The sequence below is a fragment of the Bubalus kerabau genome, chromosome 23 (assembly GCF_029407905.1).
Source record: "Bubalus kerabau isolate K-KA32 ecotype Philippines breed swamp buffalo chromosome 23, PCC_UOA_SB_1v2, whole genome shotgun sequence".
Classification (NCBI taxonomy): Eukaryota; Metazoa; Chordata; class Mammalia; order Artiodactyla; family Bovidae; genus Bubalus; species Bubalus kerabau.
The window spans coordinates 28,888,232-28,911,287 of record NC_073646.1 but is presented as its reverse complement, the minus strand read 5'-3'; the positions used below and the strand labels follow the sequence as shown (position 1 = coordinate 28,911,287).

General features: G+C 48.6%; 1 protein-coding gene across 1 annotated transcript; it reads right to left on the bottom strand.

Annotated features, from left to right (window-relative positions):
- Window positions 1-503: 503 nt before the first annotated feature.
- Window positions 504-22,150, bottom strand: LOC129637658 (beta-glucuronidase-like). The gene is made up of 12 exons (XM_055561880.1): window positions 22,122-22,150; window positions 10,356-10,482; window positions 9,153-9,338; window positions 8,628-8,809; window positions 8,303-8,445; window positions 7,917-8,104; window positions 7,424-7,576; window positions 7,037-7,215; window positions 6,568-6,714; window positions 4,707-4,791; window positions 2,896-3,072; window positions 504-1,160 (listed from the first exon to the last, which is right to left on the bottom strand). The coding sequence occupies exons 1-12, from the start codon at window positions 22,148-22,150 to the stop codon at window positions 879-881; spliced, it is 1,878 nt and encodes a 625-aa protein (XP_055417855.1). The 3' UTR covers window positions 504-878.
- Window positions 22,151-23,056: the final 906 nt, after the last annotated feature.

Sequence of the window (23,056 nt, the reverse complement as noted above, 5' to 3'; positions counted from 1 at the left end):
TGGTTCCTCTGCCTTTTCTAAAACCAGCTTGAACAACTGGAAGTTCACGGTTCACGTATTGCTGAAGCCTGGCTTGGAGAATTTTGAGCATTACTTTTTAGCCTGTGAGATGAGTGACTGCTTCAGTTCAGTTCAATTCATAGTGAAGGCTTGTGTTCTCTTTTTCCTCTTTCACTCTTGCCATTCTGATTTCTTTCTTTTTTTTTTTTTTTTTTGGCCATGCTGCATGGCATGAGGAATCTTAGTCCTCTGACAACAGTTCAAACCCACGCTCCCTGCATTGGGAGTGCAGTCTTAACCACTGGACCACCAGGAAGCACTCCCCCCATTCTGATTTTTAATTGAACTTTAACCTTCCAAAAACCTGTCTTTCCCCAGAAGTAATAAAAGGTAATTCCCACTATTATCAGTTCTTCCCTACCTCCCCCAGCTTGCTCTCCTCAATTTACAATATATCAAGAAGCTAATAACCTAGAGGGGTAAAAAAATACAGGAAACGTTCATTTGGAAGTTTCTCATTGTTCTCACTTAAGAAAGTACAGACCATATTCACTCTGAAGGCTTTTAAACACTCCTACATTCAAAACCCTTTGATGATACTTATCTGTATTTGGTGAACCTGCCTTTCATAAGCAAATCTTATAAAACAGACTGAAATGTCTTAGGTTTCTCAGGCTTTGTACCTCACCCTAGAATCACAAGTGTATCCCAGTAAATCCAATGCAAGATCCACTTTTTCCTCACACTGTTGTGAAATGGAGGAAAGCTGGCCACCTCTGCCTTGAGACGGATGCCTCTCCCATTTACTTCAGAAAATGATTTGCATTACTTGCAGCACACAAGTAATCAGCTGCTTGCTCAACACAACTGACTTTATCCTAGGAAATCCTCTGTGTAGCCTGCTTTGATGATATCAGCCTTCCCCTGCTTGTTTCCAGGGTTCTTAGAACCAAATGTCCTGAACTAACACGCCCACCAGAAACAATGAGAAGGGATACATCCCATGCTCCCAATTGCCTCTTACACTGGTTAGTCATGAAATCAGCAAAATTCCAGATGAGCTCGCCAACCACATATTCTTTGTGTTTTTGGTCCAGAACCACATGATACTGCTCGAGCAGGCCTTTCTGGTACTCTTCATTGAACATCAGTGGTGGATCCTGGAATTCAAGGCAGAGAGAGAAGTTAGGAGTCACAACCAGCAAAACTGCAAACATTAGACAAAGATCCATCTGATGATGACCAAAATATCTGTCCTTGTGGTGGGCTACAGTGCCTGCAGGACTTGCTGATACTGGTGGAGGGCCAGGCCAGTGTGTGATGTAGCCCAGGGTTAAAAGAAGGATTAAAAAAAACAAACAAACAACCCTTAATTAGTAACTGCTTTATTTATAAACAGAATTTTTTTTTTTTTTTTGGCCATACCGAGCGGCTGGTGGAATCCTAGTTCCTCAGCCAGGAATTGAACCTGGACCCTCAGCAGTGAAAGTGCAAGTTCTAACCACTGGACCACCAGGAAAATCCTACTAAAGAGAATTTAATATTTGCTTTAATTTTTTCCACCTCTATTCCCCACTGCAGTCTTACAACTGAACTACACTAGGAATAAAAGTACGTCTCTGGATAATAAAATTAAAACCCAAGGCTGAAGTAGCTGCCAATGCATAATTTGAACACTGGTGTGACTCAGCTTGAACTTCACTCCAATTCCCCTGTATCTCATCTAGGTAAGGAGCTGCTGTTTAGCCCATTGACTATTCAACAAATCATTATTTAGCACCTGCTTATATGCCAGGCATTAGTGGCAAAGAAACTACAAAGATAGAGTCCCTGCCCTCATGGGCTTTACAATCTGGCAAGACACAAGCTCTAAGTGTAACAAGGGTGAATTGGGAGCATGTAGTGGGTGGGGGGTGGGTAGGAGGAGGTTAGCAGGGGGCGCAGACGGAGGCGGGGGCCACAGAAAGCTTCACTGAAGCTGAGACCTGCCAGGTGAGGAGGGGAAAAGCAGAGGCCACATCTATGGACTCAGCCTCCGGAGACGAGCTCACGTCTGCCGTGTGCTAAGATATAACGATCTCTGAGGTGTTCTTAGAGCGTAAGGTCTGTGTCTTCATCTCATGGGAATTAGTGGGGCTGCTGGGTCTTTGACGCTCGAGGGTGCAGCACCGCAGTCAACTTACAAGAGAACCAACCCCTGCTGCCCTTGGTCCTCCTTCCCAACAGGAAGGAGAGAACGCTGTTACATAGGATGCACTGCAGACACAACTGCGGAGTGCTTAGGAAGCCAAGGGAAACGCAATTTAATCTCCCTCCTGGAGCCCCCGGTCTGGTCAAGGAGAGAACCAAAGAGAGCAGGACAGCTCACGGTGTTCCTCTGCCCAGCTAGGTGGGGCCCTCCTCCCCAAAGAGTGGACACCTGAGCTGAAGCATGACCACTGAGTCAAGTTCCATTAGCTGGCGGTTACGGAGCTAAGAAGGGCTTGCTGGGCAGAAGGAAGAGGCCAGGCCAGCACAGGAGCCACCAAACAGAACAGACCAGGATCTGGGACTGAAGGCCTGGGAGAGGGCAGAGGACGCGGACAGCCCTGAGCACAGATTACGGCTTCATCCTGTGGGGTCAGGGAAAGCCAGGGACAGGACAAGGCTTGGATTTGTTCCAGGGACCACGTGGGCAGCTTGTGGGAGGCTACCTGAGGACCACGCACATGGAACAGAGGCTGAGTCTGGGCCGGACGTGTGGAGAAGCAGCTTAGGAAAAGCCTGGTTAGCTGTGGGAAGTGGCCAGGACAAGGGAGGGACAGGGAAAGTGGGAGATCTCTAGTCTGGGGCCATGAAGACTGATATCACTGTCCGAGAGAGGGAAAAAATAACCCCCATCTTCGATGCACTTACCTCGTGAAACCCTTCAATGGCATCTGCTCTGTACTCGCTCTGAATCATCGGCTTCTGGTAGGCCTTATACCAGTTCTCGAACTGGGTTGCCAACTGCAGCTGAATCACCTCCATGTGCCCATAGTCGTGGTACCAGGAGTAGTAACTGTTCACACAGATGACGTCCACGTATGGCGCCTGCAAGAGCATAGGAGAGTCCACCAACCAGGAGAGTGGAGGACTCACACTCGGGGTGCTTCTAGAGGAGGTAAGAAGAATGCGGAAAGTGCGTTAGATGCACACGTGTAGGAAATAATAGTCAGAAGGGACCTGAATGGAGCGAGTGAAGGGAGCAAGCCTCTCGTTCTGGGCCAGCACCCCTGACCTGGCTGCAGCTGGGCTCCGGGGAGGGTGATGAGAGGCAGAGCTGGCCCCAGGCATGCGGGGAGGGCGATGAGAGAGCTGGCCCCAGGCACAATGGCCCAGGGGAGCCCATCCAGACTGGGCTTCCTTCAACCCTAGGTGGTGCTCTTGTCACTAGTCATCCCCTTGGCCCAACTGAGGGCCGGAGGCAGTTTTCTCCTCATAGAGCCTCCCAAGTCCCCTTTCTGAGCTACTGTCACGGGCTCTGAAGAGACTGGACAGTTCCCTCCTAGGAGGGCAGCCCGGGTTGGGGGTAGCACCGCCGCGAATCTGAGCAATGTGCCGCTCAGTGGACCCCAAAGCTCACCTGAACCCACGCTCACCTGCAGAGTCTGCACTGGGACCCACGTGGTCTGTCTCTCCCAAGGGGCTGCAGCACCCTTCTGAGCTTGGGGCGGAAAGATGCCGCTGGGAAGTGGTACCTCTGGGTGGGCACGTGACCACAGCTCACACATCCCAGCGGGTGAGCCTGGCAACCTTCTGGGGGGACCAGCACAGGCTCCCCTGCCCACTAGAGCAGGAAGGGAAGCCACTGAGACTATGAGATGCCCAGGTCGCCTGTGCCCCGCTGGTGTTCCAGCACAGTCGTGTTCCTTTGAAGGGACGGCCCCAGATCACTAGGGCTGCAAACCATCGGGTCCATGTGAAAACGACAGTGCTCACACTTACACTTGAACACAGTGCTCTCTTATCCGCTCTTCCTCGAGAGGATTCGCTTCCTGGAGCACTTCTTAGTACTGACCTCAGTTCCCTAGTGAGGCATCTTCTTGCTCCTGTTTTACAGCTTTTGTGCAACAACTCAACACAGTTTCTGAGGGGCTGCTCTGCCCAGGGACCGTGAGAGGAGCATGGGATCCAACTGGCTGGGTGAGCCTCTCCCTTCAATTTTCACTCCCCCTGACCCTGGATCTCAGCACTGGTTCCCAAAGCTGATTGATGCCTGGAGTCACAGAGGAGTTTTTTAAAAACACAGATTCCTAACCTGGACATTATAAATCAGAATCACAAAATCTGGACCTCTGTACTTTCAAAAAGCTTCCCTTTCTGGCTCCAACGATCAGCCAAGTTGGAGAAGCACAAGTCAATGATGACTTTAAGCTCCCTTAAAACTCTGCCCTTCTCTGAGCATATTAAACTGAGGAGCATATAACTAAATCAAGGTGCAGAGAAACCAATGAATTGAGAATCAACTGAGAAGGAATTCGACCTCCCTATGCCTGACCTCCTTAGCGTCAAGAAGCTACACTGCCTGGCAAATCACTCCCTGGCAGTTCTTTTTAACCCAAAGACCATCTATGTAAATGGTCAGACTGGCTGCTCGTGGTCCCTCCCACAGGTCATCTCAGCAAGCATCAGGGCAGGACAAGAGGAAAGGCAGAAGGAAGATGTGCAGAGACCCCCAGGCTCACCCCCAGGTCTGCTTCATAGTTGGTGTTGGTCACAAAGGTCAGGGGCCGGGAGGGGTCCAAGGCTTTAGTGTGGGCAATCAGCGTCCTGTCCACGGAGGGCAGAAGACACGGTGCCGTCAGTCTGGGGAGGGCCTCAGGTTCCCCTCCTGAATCCTCTCCTTCCCATCTTCCCAGACAGAACACCCCCAAGACATGGCTCTCCTCCCTGCCTTCTAGGGCACTTCAGGTAAGCAAACGTGCTCCTCAAGACATCATGTTCCCTGACATCATTCTCTCTTCCTCCCTCCCTAGATCTTAGAACCCCCGGCCATCCCCCAAAGGGGGCCATCCTCAAGAGAGGAGAGGCACAGCTGAGATCTTTGAGCTGGGCGCTGCCGAAAGCAAGTTTCCGCATCCCCGACAAAACTAGGATGTTCTGCAGGTTAGGATGAGTATTAATGTAACACATCACTAGGGAGAGCGTCCTGGGAGGCAAGCTGTGCACTGGGCATTCACTAGAGACTTAAATAGGCATGTATTGGCCTGGCCAGAAAGTTCATTCGAGTTTTTGAATAATGTTATGAAAAAACCCAAACGAGCTTTTTGCCCAACCCGAGCTCCAGCTGTGTGTCCAGAACTCGTCTTTGCCCAGGAAGGTCCACTACTCAGAGCCTCCATCCAGGACAGGGGGATGCAGGCAGTGTCTCCTAGGGAGTATTTCCATGGCCTCTGCTGCCTCCGCAGTAAGTGAAATAATTCCCCACACCCAGCTACGCTACAACTGCAGGATGGTAAGAAAGAGAAGGAACCAAGGAACACACCAGGAGGCTGGCCCACTGTGGGGAGATGGCCCCTATGTGAGGTTTCTGCCCAGGACAATGCCTGGGGGTTGGGGGAAGTTACTGGTATGCAGTGAACGGACAATGAACTTCAGGTGACCTGGTCCCGTCTAACAACGTAACTTTAGAATAGTCAGAATATGCCCGTCTTTGAAAATCTGTTTATAATTACATGCCTAGGTAAGTCAGCTTTATAAAGCTTAAAGCCCTTTACAGGTGAACTCAAAAGCATTGCAAAGTGGTTTTGTGCAGTTCTAACATGTACTAAATTTCCCAGGAATGGAGACAGCATAAATATCAAGGGAAGACACAGGTGGCTTAGTGATAAAGAACCCACCTGCCAAGTGGAAGACATGGGCTTGATCCCTGGGTCAGGAAGATCCCCTGGAGAAGGAAATGGCAACCCACTCCAGTATTCAGCCTGGGAAATCCAAGGACAGAGGAGCCTGGTGGGCTACAGTCCATGAGGTCGCAAAGAGTCGGACACGACTTAGCGACTAAACAATAACAGCAGGGCTTGGTTTTGACTGGAGCTCTGTCGGCCGTGGCTCAGTGCCTCAGAAAAGAGCAGAACAGAGGGAAATGCTGCTCGCGGCACCAGAGTCGCCCGCTATGCTTTCCAGCTTCTGTAGCTGTGTTTCCATGGAGTTTCCCAGAAGGCGCAAGCGCCTGAGTCCTTCAGTGGCCCTTCTGGAGAGTCAGGCTCACACATTTATGTATTCTTTGACAAATGTCTCTTCCTTATGTCAGTCAGGCCACGTCACTATCTTTTTTCTTTAATTTGAAGTTTTATGTATAAATAGGTAGGTAACTCTGCATTTCATTTCAGGTGTGTCAAGGAGACACTTGGCTGAAATCATAATCTGGGTGGGTGGGTACCTTGTCCCCTGAATTGACCAGGGACGGATGCCCCTGGGCTGGAAGCAGCCCACACCCACCGCAGGGCCCACCGCCACTCTCCCGTGGCTGCCAGCCAAGGCTGAGCTGGGTCAGCAGGCTGCGGTCTCAACGGGGACCAGCCCAGGCAAGGCAGGAGCACTCACTTGAAGTAGTAACCAGCCGGTTTCAGGAAGGAAGCGGGCTCATTGGCCAAGGACCACATTACAACGGCCGGGTGATTCTTGTCCCTGCGGATCATTTCCTCCATCACCTCCAGGTGGTGCTGCAGAGACACGTTGCTGAAGCTCTCACTGAGGGCCAAGGGAGGAAAGGGAGCAGGTCAGTCTCAACTTCTTTCCCCCTTGTAGAAACCCTGGGCTTCCCTGATGACGCAGTGGTAAACAACCAGCATCCCAACATAGGAAACGCAAATTCGATCCATGGGTCGGGAAGATTTCCTGAAGAAGGAAATAGCAACCCACTCTATTATTCTGGCCTGGAGAATCCCATAGGCAGAGGAGCCTGCTGGGCTACAGTCCATGGGGTCCCAGAGTCAGACACGGCTGAGTGACAGCATGCATGCACAGGCTGCCGAGCTGGGGGAGCCGCGCAGTGCAGGCAGCAGGCACTCACACCAGCACGATGCCCACGCCAGGGCTCTCGTCGATGACTACGATCCCGTAGCGGTCACAGAGCTGCAGCACCTCCTCTGCGTAGGGGTAATGGCTGGTGCAGAAGGCGTTGGCGCCCAGCCAGTGAAGCAGGTTGAAGTCCTTCACCAGCAGCGCCCAATCAAAGCCCTTCCCTCGGATCTGGAGGACAGCAGAGATGGGTGAGCCACTGCCCTCGACCCCATCCCAGACACGTTTCCGCCAAGAGCTGGAGTCACCCTATCAGCCCGCTATCCAGGCCAAGCACAGGCAGTGGTTCGGGGCGGTTTGCTCTGAGCTGCCCTCAGCCACTCCAGGGGCCACAGGGAAGGGGATGGCGAGAAACAGGGACCCAGGAGCCCCTACTCACGTCTGAATCCTCATGCTTGTTGACCCCTCGGAAATAGAACGGCTTCCCATTGATGAGGAACTGGCTCTCAGGGACGGCCACAGTGCGGATCCCCACCGGGAGGGTGTAGAAGTCAGACACGGGCCCCACGGCCATCTGCGCGGTCAAGTTCACCTGCGAAATCGAGCACTGGGCGTGAGGCAGCCTGACCGGCCTGAGCCCCATGGAGCCTCAGCTTCGCAGGACAGCCCCTGGCAAGTCACCACGGCCCACCTCTGGGTCTGCAGGTGGAGAGATGCAGAAATTACATCTGCCGTGAACAAGAAGAAACTTTCGCCCTCACTGCCACGGGGCCTCCTCTTCCAACTCGGCCTCCCCACCAATGGCTGAAAAAATCAGGCTGGGGACTCTTCAATCCAATGGACCAGGAAGCTGAGGGGACCAGGTCTGCTGAAGCTAGGGCTGCTGGACGGGGGCAAACAGCCTCCCCCAGCCCAATTCTCACCACTATTACCTCCAACAAGTACAGGTAGGCAGGGTGCTCGTGCATCAGGTACGGCCACCAGAGGTGGGCACTGGGCACCTGCAGCTGGCCCTGGGCCCCTGCCCCTTTGGCCACGACTTTGCCTTCCTCATCCAGAAGACACACATCCAGTTGGAAGTGGTCACTGCCCTGGACGACAATCCTGTAATTCACCCACCCTACAGGAGACAAGAGATCAGATGAGAGAGAAGTCGGGGCGGGATATGACCTGTGGTCACATCCTGGGATCACATCTCCTACAGGTGAGAGCACCTTGAGGAGGTGGATGGGAGAGCCCATCTCCAAGGAGATCTTTCCAAACAGGGAACCAAGCCACTCTGGGCCTGGCTGAGGGCAGATCCTGGCAGGAGCCTCACCAATGTCTTGGTCCACGTCGGTGGTGACGGTAATGTCATCGATGTAGGTGGTAGGCGTGGTGTAGAGGAGCACGGACCGATGCAGTCCCGCGTAGTTGAAGAAGTCAAACTTTGTGTTCTGGACAAAGTAACCCTTGGGGTACCTAGGATGGAGCAAGGGGACAGTGGCCTTCTCCAGAATCCTTCGATCTCAACTCACATGTCTCCTTGGCCTCCAAGAGCCAGGGCCTCACCTCTGCTGAAGCCACCCTGTCCCCTGGTGGGAAGACGTCTGGGCCGGGTGGGGATGGGGGCGGGGACAGGGGCTGGGCAAGGTGCTGCTCACATGGAGGCGTCAGTCTTGTAGAGGATGGTCCCAGGCGGCAGGGTGTGGGGGGACAGCGTGTTGTTGACGGCGATGGTGATGCGGCAGGAGGACAGGGGCCCGCTCTGGACCAGCTTGCTGATGTCAGCCTTGAAGGGGAGATGGCTCCCCTTGTGCTCTACCACGTGGAACACATTCACCCACTGCAGATACAGGGAGACAAGCGGGAGGCCTGGCCATTTCCAGCACACCCTCACACACAAGTGCAGGATGAGGGAAGCGGGCAGAGTGTGGCGGGCTGAGGGTTCTGCCAGTTGCCACTGACCTTGGGAGTGGAAGAATGGGGCTGCAGGGGAATAGATGGGACCACTCTCCGCCACCCAGGGCACACTCCCTAGTGTGGGGCCTTAAATGTGCCCCCGCCCCCACATGTACCCCAGAAGCAGGCTGTCAGGTGACGGCTGGGAGCAGGCACCCCAGGACAGCCCATCCCCCACCCCGCCCCACGCCTGGCCACCTGCTCTGCCTGCCGCCCGCTGCACTGACCACAATGGCATAGTAGTGGGCGCTGCCGATCCTCAGAACCACTCTTGTGCCTAGGTCTTCGGTCCACCGCTGGGGCAGGGTGATCTCCTGTTCATACCATACCCAGCCCACAAAACTCCGCAGCTGCCCATCCTGGCCCACGTCGTTGAAGCTGGAGGGCACCGGCAAGTCCAGGGTAGGGCCCGACTGAGGAGACAAGGGTGGGAATCAGGTCCAGATCACCCGGGAAACTAAGGGGCCAGGTCCCCCAGCAATTCCTCCTGCAGGACAAAGCTGGACAAAAATGACTTCTACCCAGGGCCTTTCCTGGTGGCCCAGCGGTAGGGAATCCACTTTGCAATGCAGGGGACACAGGTTCAATCCCTGGTCTGAGAAGATTCCACATGCTGCAGGGCAATTAAGCCCAAGCAGCACAACAAAGACTGGATGCAGCCAAATATTTATTTGGCTGCACGTTAAAATATTAAAAAAAAAAAAAAAAAAAGACGTCTCCCAGACCCTCCCAGATTCCAGACCACCCTACCAGCAACTCACCAATGTCTTTTATGGATTCATTTAATTTTTATGACTCCATGAAGCAGACCCAGTCACTCACTCACTCACTCAAGGGTGCACAGGGAACACCCACATGGCCTTCTAGGCGCTGGGAATAGAACACTGAACATGGCCTCTGCTGTCAGTGAGCAGCTCTGTGTAGAGTGTGTGGAGAGGGGCAGGGAGCTATCTTGGGGTCAGGGAAGGCCTCTGGGGGCCAGGGCCCATGAGATCAACCTCTGGACATCCTGGCAGAACCTGAGCCCCACAAGGAACCCACTGAACCTCTTGACCCTGAACACCTCAGGGAGAAGGCAAGGCAGGAGCGGACAGATAGCTCAGTGAGTCTGGAAGCAGCTTGGGGAAGAGCTTCCTGAAGACACAGATGGGACACGGGCGCTCGGAGGAAGCGGGATTCCCTGCCCCTCACAGCTGTACGCCCAGTGGCTGGCCCACGGCCTGCCACACAGTGAGGACCCAGTAAATACTGACTGAATGAATGGATAACTTTCTGATGACACCAACAGCAAGGATGCTTTGTGTCCCAGGTCTGGTGGGAGCAGAAGTTCTTTCTCAGGGCAGGGGGCACTGGAGTTTCCATGGAAAGGGGTGTGCCCAGGGCCACAGCCAGCCTGGGGCAAGAAGGATATCCAGAAATGAGACCCTGACTAAGAGGAAGATGATCAACTGACTGCCACCAGGAGGAAGGCTGGCCGGGGAGCCGGGCCGCTTTCGGAGGAAACCGTGAGAGGGGAACGTGCCCAGCTCCCCCGCCCCTTTCTTCCTGTGATGAGGGCTGAGCGGCAAAGACCAAAAAAACAGGAAAAGGTCAGTTTTCATTCCAATCCCAACGAAAGGCAAAGCCAAAGAATGCTCAAACTACCACACAATTGCACTCATCTCACACACTAGTAAAGTAATGCTCAAAATTCACCAAGCCAGGCTTCAGCAATATGTGAACCGTGAACTTCCAGATGTTCAAGCTGGGTTTAGAAAAGGCAGAGGAACCAGAGATCAAATTGCCAACATCCACCTGATCATCGAAAAAGCAAGAGAGTTCCAGAAAAACATATATTTTTGCTTTATTGACTATGCCAAAGCCTTTCACTGTGTGGATCACAATAAACTGTGGAAAATTCTGAAAGAGATGGGAATACCAGACCACCTGACCTTCCTCTTGAGAAACCTATATGCAGGTCAGGAAGCAACAGTTAGAACTGGACATGGAACAACAGACTGGTTCCAAATAGGAAAAGGAGTACATCAAGGCTGTATATTGTCACCCTGCTTATTTAACTTATATGCAGAGTACATCATGAGAAATGCTGGGCTGGATGAAGCACAAGCTGGAATCAAGATGCCGGGAGAAATATCAATAACCCCAGATATGCAGATGACACCACCCTTATGGCAGAAAGTGAAGAGGAACTCAAAAGCCTCTTGATGAAAGTGAAAGAGGAGAGTGAAAAAGTTGGCTTAAAGCTCAACATTCAGAAAACTAAGATCATGGCAAAGAAAGCTAAGCACCAAAGAATTGATGCTTTTGAACTGTGGTGTTAGAGAAGACTCTTTAGAGTCCCTTGGACTGCAAGGAGATAAAACTAATCCATCCTAAAGGAGATCAGTCCCGAGTGTTCGTTGGAAGGACTAATGTTGGAGCTGAAATTCCAGTACTTTGGCCACCTGATGGGAAGAGCTGACTCATTTTAAAAGGCCCTGATGCTGGGAGAGATTGAAGGCAAGAGGAGAAGGGGACGACAGAGGATGAGATGGTTGGATGGCATCACTGACTCAATGGACATGAGTTTGGGTGGACTCTGGGAGTTCGTGATGAACAGGGAGGCCTTGCATGCTGCAGTCCATGGGGTCACAAAGAGTCGGACATGACTGAGCGACTGAACTGAACTGAACTGAACTAATGAAGGGGAGTCCTTGGGACGTTTTTTCCCACTGCTTTTTCCTCCTGTCCTTCAGCTCCTCTCTCCCGGGACTTGCTGCTGCTGCTGCTTCTGCTAAGTCACTTCAGTCGTGTCCAACTCTGTGCAACCCGAGACGGCAGCCCACCAGGCTCCCCTGTCCCTGGGATTCTTCAGACAAGAACACTGGAGTGGGTTGCCATTTCCTTCTCCAATGCATGAAAGTGAAAAGTGAAAGTGCAGTCGCTCAGTCGTGTCTGACTCTTCACGACCCCATGGACTGCAGCCTACCAGGCTCTTCCGTCCATGGGATTTTCCAGGCAAGAGTACTGGAGTGGGGTGCCATTGCCTTCTCCATTAGAAAACTGAGTTCAAATCAATTATATATAAAAATCAAATTCTCGGAAAATATATTAAGCATCTAAAAGAATCTCAGCATATATTTTTTAAAATGTAGGAATCCTTTTGCAACAAAAATAATTGCTGTCTAACTTGTCTGTAAATGCATTTCTTCAATATTTTGATTTTTTAAAAACAACTGGCACAAAAACCCAACCAAACAAAAAGAACAGGCACACATGCACTGTTCAACATTTTAAAAGTAACTATAAATACTGCTCAGGACATTGATCCTTTTAACATTTTAATGCAAACTTACACAAACTTTGAAGTATTTCATTATGATTTTGCATAAAGGAATAATGTCAGATCTCTTCCAACTCAGTGATTCATATTAATTCTAATAAGCTAGATGCAACCACCCCATTCCAGCTGGGAGCTGAGCACTTACGTATCAAACAAGGTTTTGCCTAACCTAAAAGGGAGGTTGGGTAATCTCCGGGAAATATCAGGTTGTCCAGGAAGTAGCGATGAGACTGAAATAATAAGCAGCCTTTCTTTAGTTAGCATTTTACATGATGGCAACCCAATACTTGAATGCTGAAGGGTGCTCTTCATAATACTGATATAAAATTGCAGCTAATAATACATAACTATTTTACAAAGGGAAACAAATTATTCTACTATTCTGATCTAACCCAATAATCAAATATGGGCAATGTATATACTGAAATATAAAAGTTTTATTTCAGATACAATATTCTTTCCTATTTTTAAATGAGAATTCTACAGTTAGATGCTCTAGAACTGGTCTACTGGGGAGGTGATTTGAATTTAGGGGGTGGAGCACAAGGATTTATTTTTTTAATCTATACAAAGCTTTAAGATTTCATTTTTCCTTGGAGGAGGCCCAGCCAAAACCCATGATGCCTGGCTTCAGGACCTAATGAAGCTCAGGCTCTGATGACTGATTGCAAAAATTCAGTTAGAGACACAGCAGTAGGTAAGAGGTGGATTTGTTAGGATTCAGAGAGAAGTACAACCTGCAGGGTGTGGGCCATTGCAGTGTGCAAGGGCTTAGGCCATGCAATGTGGTTGGGCTAGGTTTTGGGAGCTGGGTGAATTCATATGCTAATGAGTGGGAGGATCATCCCAACCATTGGGGAACCACCCACTCTTCTTCTGATGGTGTCTTGGAGCTGTCCTACCACCTCTGGGTGTGTCATTTAGCTTACAGATTGGGGATTAAGGTTTAGTTCAATTTGACTTCTCATTTTAATCAGTTTATGTTATGCCCTTGCACTATGTCATTCTTTCAAAAGTTGTGCCCTGCCCCCTTCCCTCCTGTTTCATGCTCTTTTCCTGATCCCCTTCCAGGCCCACAATATTGCCTCTACAGTCTTCTGGAGGGACAACCAGAAAATAGCTGGCTCTTGGGAGGGAAATACTGTATAATATCCAGTCCCTCTAGATATTCAGGCCTTCATCTTCCAATCGGTGGGCTATTGGGCCAAAGAGCATTTCCTACAACATGTGCAGCACCAGCATCTCTCAGTGAACCCGGCAAGGCAGGTGAAAGGCACACAGTGCCTGCTAGAAGTCCATCTGTTGGCATCCCTTCAAAGGCAACTGGGCTTCCAGGGATAATGTTTGCCACTTTGGGAGTTAAGCCCTGCAGGCCGTTTGGGCCCAAACACTTACCACCCTTCTCCTAAAGTTACAAACATACCCCAGGATCAAATCTCCATTCCACTTTTATAGAACATCTGGTCTGTTGCCTCTTACCAATTTGTTCTTAAGCCAATTATTAACTCCTACAACCAGGACCCTGCCCCCTTGTAGGCAACATTGCTCCACCCAGCCTATTATTAAAATACTTTAATGCCCCTAACAGTGAAGAAGGAATTCATAGGGCCTGGACTCCATCTTAGGCCTGTTCATGCTGACCATGCTTGGCCACCTTTCCAATGGACTCGGAACTCTGTGTTTAGTGCCTATGAAAACAACAACAGAAGGATAAGACCCCCTCCAGACAGGGGAACCTTGAAGATCGTATCTAGGTTACTCATCACCTAAGAGAAAACATACACTAATCACCCCTTCCTCCAGACAGGCCATACATTTTTCTGTATCTATCGGCGTGTAACCTTGGGTTTATTGATTATTAGCTAATTGTTTGACTGTTTGAGCACATGAGCACATAGCACGTGAATGATGGGGTTATTGGGATTGTATTTTCCTTGGTTTATGTAAGTCTCAAGGTATTTGGAGTGGTGGGTTCAGACACGTACACATGGGGTATAAAAGATTTTCACAAATGCTGGTCGGAGTCCTTGGCTAAGAGGAGACTCTGCCTTGGGCCCGCCAGTGGAATAAACTGCACTCCACTATCTGCATTGTCCTTCTGAGTGAGTCTGTTTCCCGGAACGCGTGGCTGCAACAACAGGGCTACATAACCCACTCCTTTGTCATTATTTCCGTTATTATCTCAAGTGGGTCTATGACAATGAACTGTTTACCATTGGAGACACCCTAACCTGCTCTTATGGGGGACTAGGGGAGAAAATCAGTGACTTACATTCCCTTAGAGCAGTAAGAAGATAAAACTTATGACTGTTTCACCAGGTTCCCGGTCTCAGGGCACAGGCTTGGATTGCTTCACATCATGATATCTATTCCCTTCTGCGATGAACAAACTGACAATGAGTTAAAATTACAACCCCTTAATCCTACCCAGCACTGGTCACGCTAGAGACCTTGGGGACACCCAACTCCAGTCTGGGAGTCTCAGGAGGTAGACATGCCTCGACCTGCCTAGGGATCTGGTACTTGAAAGGCTGTCACACCACAACCTGCTCGGGGACCCGCCAGTCCAAGGGTCCCAGGAGGTCGTCACGCCTTGACCCGCCCAGGGACCCAATTCTCGGGAGTCCCACCTGCATCTCCAGGAGGCTGTCATGCCTCAGCTTGCCTGGGATCTACACCCTAAACCTTGCCTGGCTCTCAGGTTACAACAGTACTGGGTAGGATAAGTCTCAAAAAGACTTACCTCTAAGGAAGTCCACCCATGGAAATTGAAGGAGGCCTATTAGTTTTTTCTCTTTCTTTTCCTCTCTGTAATGACTGTCTTTCAGGTTGCAAATAACCAATCCACTTCCCAACAGACACCCTTGAGATGCATCCTTGATGACTGGAAGTTGTTAGAGTTGATCCTCTAACTCTAAGGAGAAGTCGCTTAAAATTCTTTTGTGCCACTGAGAGGCCACAGTATCCTCTGGGGAACAAGGAACACTGGCCAGAGGATGGGAGTTTAAATTACAATACCAAAGAGAAATTAAGGAAACAATTCCATTCACCATTGCAACGAAAAGAATAAAATACTTAGGAATATATCTACCTAAAGAAACTAAAGACCTATATATAGAAAACTATAAAACACTGGTGAAAGAAATCAAAGAGGACACTAATAGGTGGAGAAATGTACCATGTTGATGGATTGGAAGAATCAATATAGTGAAAATGAGTATACTACCCAAAGCAATTTATAGATTCAATGTAATCCCTATCAAGCTACCAACGGTATTCTTCACAGAGCTAGAACAAATAATTTCACAATTTGTATGGAAATACAAAAAACCTCAAATAGCCAAAGCAATCTTGAGAAAGAAGAATGGAACTGGAGGAATCAACCTGCCTGACTTCAGTCTCTACTACAAAGCCACAGTCATCAAGACAGTATGGTACTGGCACAAAGACAGAAATATAGATCAATGGAACAAAATAGAAAGCCCAGAGATAAATCCACACACCTATAGACACCTTATCTTTGACAAAGGAGGCAAGAATATACAATGGATTGAAGACAATCTCTTTAACAAGTGGTGCTGGGAAAACTGGTCAACCACTTGTAAAAGAATGAAATTAGAACACTTTCTAACACCATACACAAAAATAAACTCAAAATGGATTAAAGATCTCAACGTAAGACCAGAAACTATAAAACTCCTAGAGGAGAACATAGGCAAAACACTCTCTGACATACATCACAGCAGGATCCTCTATGACCCACCTCCCAGAATATTGGAAATAAAAGCAAAAATAAACAAATGGGACCTAATTAAACTTAAAAGCTTCTGCACAACAAAGGAAACTATAAGCGAGGTGAAAAGACAGCCTTCAGAATGGGAGAAAATAATAGCAAACGAAGCAACTGACAAACAACTAATCTCAAAAATATACAAGCAACTCCTACAGCTCAATTCCAGAAAAATAAATGACCCAATCAAAAAATGGGCCAAAGAACTAAGTAGACATTTCTCCAAAGAAGACATACAGATGGCTAACAAACACATGAAAAGATGTTCAACATCACTCATTATCAGGGAAATGCAAATCAAAACCACTATGAGGTACCATTTCACGCCAGTCAGAATGGCTGCGATCCAAAAGCCTATAAGCAATAAATGCTGGAGAGGATGTGGAGAAAAGGGAACCCTCTTACACTGTTGGTGGGGATGCAAACTAGTACAGCCACTATGGAGAACAGTGTGGAGATTCCTTAAAAAACTGGAAATAGAACTGCCTTATGATCCAGCAATCCCACTGCTGGGCATACACACTGAGGAAACCAGAAGGGAAAGAGACACGTGTACCCCAATGTTCATCGCAGCACTGTTTATAATAGCCAGGACATGGAAGTAACCTAGATGTCCATCAGCAGATGAATGGATAAGAAAGCTGTGGTACATATACACAATGGAGTATTACTCAGCCATTAAAAAGAATACATTTGAATCAGTTCTAATGAGGTGGATGAAACTGGAGCCTATTATACAGAGTGAAGTAAGCCAGAAAGAAAAACACCAATACAGTATACTAACGCATATATATGGAATTTAGAAAGATGGTAACAATAACCCCCTGTATACGAGACAGCAAAAGAGACACCGATGTATAGAACAGTCTTTTGGACTCTGTGGGAGAGGGAGAGGGTGATATGATTTGGGAGAATGGCATTGAAACATGTATAATATCATATATGATACAAGTCGCCAGTCCAGGTTTGATGCACGATACTGGATGCTTGGGGCTGGTGCATTGGGACGACCCAGAGGGATGGTATGGGGAGGGAGGAGGGAGGAGGGTTCAGGATGGGGAACACGTGTATACCTGTGGTGGATTCATGTTGATATATGGCAAAACAAATACAATATTGTAAAGTTAAAAAATAAAATAAAATATATTAAAATAAATAAATAAATAAATTACAATACCATCCTGCAGCTAGAATTATTATGCAAAAGACAAGGGAAATGGACAGAGATCCCCTATGTCCAAATTTTCTTCCAACTGAGAGATATGAAAGAACTCTGTCTTAAGTATGGGATTGTTGTATGCCCTAAAAGTGAGCCAACTAGGCAAATGATGTTAGGCACAGACAACCAAGCGAAGGAACCCCCCTGTGAAGGGTTACCTCCCACAGCTCCAGAGTTGCCTGGTGGTCTTTCCTTGTATCCAAACGTGCCTCCGTATCCAGGAGCACCCCCTCCACAAAAGCCAGTGTGAGTATGTCCCTTAGTTGAAACTGGAGGAGAATTTGGACCAACCCGGGTCCATAAGCCCTTCTCCCTCTTAGAACTAAGACAGATCAAACAAGACCTGGGAAGCTATACAGATGACTCAGGCAAATATATAGGTACATTCCAACACATTACCTTGGCCTTTGACTTGACGTGGAAGGACATCATGGTCATATTTAGTCAAACTTTATTTGCTCCTGAGCATATTTGGGTTTTAAAGGAAGCCCTAAGATATGCAACGGGGCTTCACATGTCAAGTGGTAAATACCCAGTAGGGGAAACTGCAGTCCCCTCCTCAGACCCTAATTGGAATTATAATCACCCTGAGAACATCTGGGAAAAGGATCATTTTCTAATCTATGTGAAGGCAGGACTGAAAGCATCCCAGCAAAAAGTAATCAGCTATGCCCGGGTCTCAGCAATAACTCAAGAGCCCAATGAGAACCCCACTGCCTTTCTGGAAAGGCTAAAAGAGGCCCTGCAAAAGTTTACCAATGTGGACTTAGACTCTTATGAGAGACGGGTGATTTTAAAGGACAAATTCCTGTCCCAATGTGCATCAGATATCAGAATTAAGTTACAGCAGCTATAACAGCAGGACCCTGCTGCCTCTTTAGATGAGATGGTCCAGACGGCCACCAATACCTTTTATAACAGAGAACAGAAGGAGCCAAGGCCCAGAAGGAGAAAAGGAAAGAGACAAGGCATGCCCAGATGCTGGCCGCCCTCCAGGGAGGCCCTATGGCAAACCCCAAGTCCTTGAAGGACAAGGCACGAGGCAAATGCCTAATCTATAGATAGGTGGGCTATTGGACCAAAGAGTGTCCAAACCATGACAAGTCTCCTAAAATGGCTTGCTGTAAACGCCATCAACTGGGACATTGGGTGGCACTCTGCCCTCAGGACGCAAGAGCCTCAAGGTCAAGCACCAAGCCTTCCCTCACGAGGGTTCAACAGGACTGAAGCAGCCCGCTTCAGCCAGCCCACTTGTCACAGATAACCATCACGGGGCTTAGCCAAGGATGCAACTGGATGTGGTAGGTAGGTCCGAGAATTTCTTGGTTGACATGGGGGCTACCTACTCTGTCCTGACCTCCTACTCCGGAGCCTTCTCCTCCCAAATCTATACCATTTTGAATGCTACAGGAAAAACAACTACTAAAAGATTCACCTGAGCACTTTGTTACCGGGATGGACAAATATTTTTCCACCAGTTTCTAGTGGTCCCAGACTGTCTTCCTCCCTTATTGGGAAGAAATTTCTCCCTACCTTCAAAATCTTGCAGCTACTGCAGTCCTGATAAAAGGTGCTTTAAAACTCTCTTTTGGGGGCAAACTAACTATTTTTACCAGCCACCGAGTGAAACAACTCTTAAATGGGAGAGGCCATTTATGGATATCTGATCAAAGAATTCTCAGATATCAAGCAGTGCTGATGGAAAATCCAGGCCTCACTATATCCCTTTGTGAGGTTCTTGACCCAGCCACCCTCCTGCCTACCCCCGAGGGCTCTCTCCCCTTTCACCCTTGCCTAGAAACCTTGGCTCACTGGACAAAACCCCGAGAAGGATTGTTGGAAGATCCTCTGACCAATCCTGAGGAAATCTGGTACACTGATGGAAGCAGCTTTGTCTTGGACGGAAAAAGAAGAGCCGGATATGCAGTAGTCTCCAATTTTGACACGGTAGCAGCTAAACCCTTGCCACCAGGTAGTTGAGCCCAATTAGCTGAGCTCATAGCCCTGACTCGAGCTTTAGAGCTGGGAAAAGGAAAAAGAGTAGCTATTTACACTGACTCCAAGTATGTCTTTCTGTTGCTACATGTGCATGCTGCTATTTGGAAAGAAAGAGGCCGCCACTTTACCACCTGAGGGTCCCCAATCAAATATGGTGATCAAATCCTTAGACTCTTGGAGGCAGTCCATCTGCCCGCTGAGGTTTCAGTCTCCCACTGTAAAGGACACCAAAAAGGGAGCACAGAAGTGGCACGAGGGAACCAAGCAGCTGATCAGGCAGCTAAGAGAGCAGCATTACAGAACCATGACCTAATAGGGGTTGCCACCTTAGTTCCACAGACTTATTTGCCAGAAACTCCTTCATATACTGAAGGCGAGACTCTTAAAGCTAAGAGTGAGGCCTTTCAAGAAGATCATATTGGGTGGTTCTAAAAGGAGGGACTCCTTTTTCTGCCTGGGAACTTCCAATGGAAGTTGGTTAACTCCTCACATGCCACCACTCATTTAGGGGAAAAGGCCCTCCAAAGATTACTAGAAAGGTCCTTCAGAGGAACAGGCCTCCAAACGACTGTAAGGCAAGGGTCTCCTCTTGTCCCACTTGCCAATTAAACAACCCTGAAGGAGCTCAAAGACCCCAGCCGGCCCAGCCCATCCAACGGCATGGGGCCTATCCAGGAGAGGACTGGAAGATGGACTTCACCCAGATGCCAGTTTCTCAAGGGTATAAATACCTATTAGTCATGATAGATACATTCACAGGATGGATTGAAGGCTTTCCCACAAAACTGCTCCGTGAAATTATTCCAAGATTTGGTTTGCTCAGGTCATTAAAGTGACAACAGGACATCATTTACTTCTAATGTCACCCAAGGGGTCTCTGAAGCACTGGGCATTGCTTATTATCTCCATTGTGCCTAGAGGCCTCAGTCTTCAGGAAAAGTAGAAAGAGCCAACCAACTCTTAAAATCAGCGATAAAAAAGATAACCCAGGAGACCTCTCTGGGATGGAAGGAGGCTTTACCAATAGCTTTCCTCCACACCTGACTTGCCCCTAAGGAAGAGATTGGTCTTAGTCCTTCTGAGATGCTATATGGGGGACCTTTTCTTTACGTCAATGACCTCTTCCTAGATCCAGAATCTCAGACCCTCCAGTCTTATACCATGGCCATTGGTCAATTCCAACAGGATATACGCTTGTGGGGTGTCAACCAGGACACAAAAGATTCTAAGGAGTCACTGCCATATGCCCCAGGGACTCAAGTCCTAATTAAAGTCTGGAAAGATGGGTCCCCAAAGGCTCAACTCCAGCCCACATGGAAGGGCCCCTACCCTGTAATACTTTCTACCCCCACAGCAGTCAAGGTACCAGGACATGACTCCTGGATTCACTACTCATGAGTCAAGCCGTGGAAGAAAACAGAAGAGGACACTCAATACACCTGTGAGCCCCTGGGAGATCTCAGATGCCTATTCAGGACTACAAATGAGTGTCATTTTAATGAACACCCCCAAAATCTGGTTTCTGGGGATAAGGTTTCTCAGGACAGCTCTAAAGAACCAACACAGCTTGGCAGGGGTTGTACTCCAAAACAGACAGGAGATAGACCTTCTGATCCCTGAACAAGGAGCGACTTGAGCCATCCTGGTGATGGGAATTTGGAGTTGGCTAATGCCCCTAACTAGCCCTTGTTGTGCCATATTGATGCTGCTTATGATTGCTCCATGTTTTTTCAATTGTCTAACCCATTTTGTCTCTGCCCAGGTCAACAAGCTACAACATGCAGTGCCAGTTCAACAAGGATATATAAAGTTACAGCCGACCATGGAAAATATTGCTCACCCTTAGATGGACACTGCTATAAGGACTCTGAGGCCTGAGACTGGCAAGAGGGGGAGGCCCAATGCCCCTCGCCATACCAGTTCAGCAGGAAGTAGCCAGAAAGACCTCGACGGCCCTATTCCCAAAGAACTGGGCCTCCCATCTATTGAGGGGGAATGTTAGGTAGTTAGAATAGGAAAAAGGAGTCCAGAAGGGCAGTGGCTAAAAGACAAGGAAGGGAAAAGCCCACGAAAATAGAACAGAGGAAGGTCTGAGGACTGGAGTGAAGACTTCAGGTAGAGCAAACAGCACTCCTGGCTGGCCCAATTTACATAGGGCAGGCCCAGGGGGAGGAAAAAAACATATAAAATGAGGAGCCAAAGTGCCAGGGGTCTCTCTCACCCACTTACGTCCGTGCTCACTCTCTCTTTCCTCTTTACGTCTTTTGGGTTGGCATGCCCTCACGCCACGAGGATGTATTTTCCTTTTATTTTCTAAATAAAACGGAGCTGTAACAGTGATCTGGCCGAGAGCTGAGAGCTGTAACATGGTCTTTCGAGAGCTGAGACACGTTCTGTCCAAGGGCTTTAATATCTGTGGCTTCAAATTTTTGTTGTGACGAGACAGAACCAAGGAAATTACACACTGCCCTGACATTTCATCAGATCAGATCAGATCAGTCGCTCAGTCGTGTCCGACTCTTTGCGACCTCATGAATCGCAGCATGCCAGGCCTCCTTGTCCATCACCAACTTCCGTTCATAAGTAGTCTCAATTCTACACTTTATTCAGATAAGAGCCTTTAAATCAATTTTATATGACCTGGAGTGGTGTCTATCCTCTGTTGCTATAGAAAGAGGAAATTCCTGAAAATTTTTTCTCTTGCAGCATTCTCAAGACTCAATACCTGCTTTCCATTAGCACCTACATAAAAGGAAGGCCTTCTATGGAAAGGAAAAAGGCAGATGCTAGTTCTAAACCAGAGGAGTAAGGGACATGTAACTTCTTACTTGAAGCACCTGATAGAAGTTAGCACCCTTGGGACTTACCTGATGATCCAGTGGCCAATGGATCCCATGGTCCCAATGCCAGAGGCTGGGGCGAGGGCGTTCGATCCCTGGTCAGGGAACTAGATCCTGAATGCCGAAACTAAGACCCAGTGCAGTAAATAAATAAAAAGATATATTTAATTAAAAAAAATTTTTTTAAGTCAGCACCTTCAGGTCATCTCACCTCTCCCTGATCTACCCCTGACACGTCTCACAATCTGGAACAACCCTGTCTATTTCCTCTCAGGAATGCCTGGGGTAGACTGAATAACAAAGCACTGCCATCAGCATCCCCAGGAGAGACATTCCTCGCTCCCAGCCCCAGCAAGCCAGGCACAGCTGGGTAGTGCTTTGGCCAGATCCAGCCATGCTGACATGTATAGCTCTGCTCTGTCCATTTCAATGACTGAAGAGTATCCCATTGTATGAATTACACAACACAAAGGTCTTGATTTCACCCTTTCCTTTGAGCATTTAGGTGGTTTCCCGTTTTCACTTTACCATCAGCACATTCTTCACATGCCTCCTGACCTTTGGCTCACACATGATACTTTCCCCAGGTGTTTCCTCAAGATGGAGCTGCTGGGACTGGAGAGTCTGTTCATCTTCCCCTTTTCGACTTTCCTGTCCCTTTCCCTGTTCATCTTTCCCAGGCACTCTCCATGAGGCTGTGCACACTGGAGTTTTTAGTCCCAGCTACTCCATATGAACTGACTTATTTGAAAAGACCCTGATGCTGGGAAGGATTGAAGGCGGGAGGAGAAAGGGACGACAGAGGACGAGATGATTGGATGGCATCACGGGCTCAATGGACATGAGTTTGAGTAAACTCCAGAAGTTGGTGATGGACAGGGAGGCCTGGCACGCTGCAGACCATGGGGCGCAAAGAGTCGGACACAATTCAGTGACTGAAATGAACTGAACTGAACTGACTA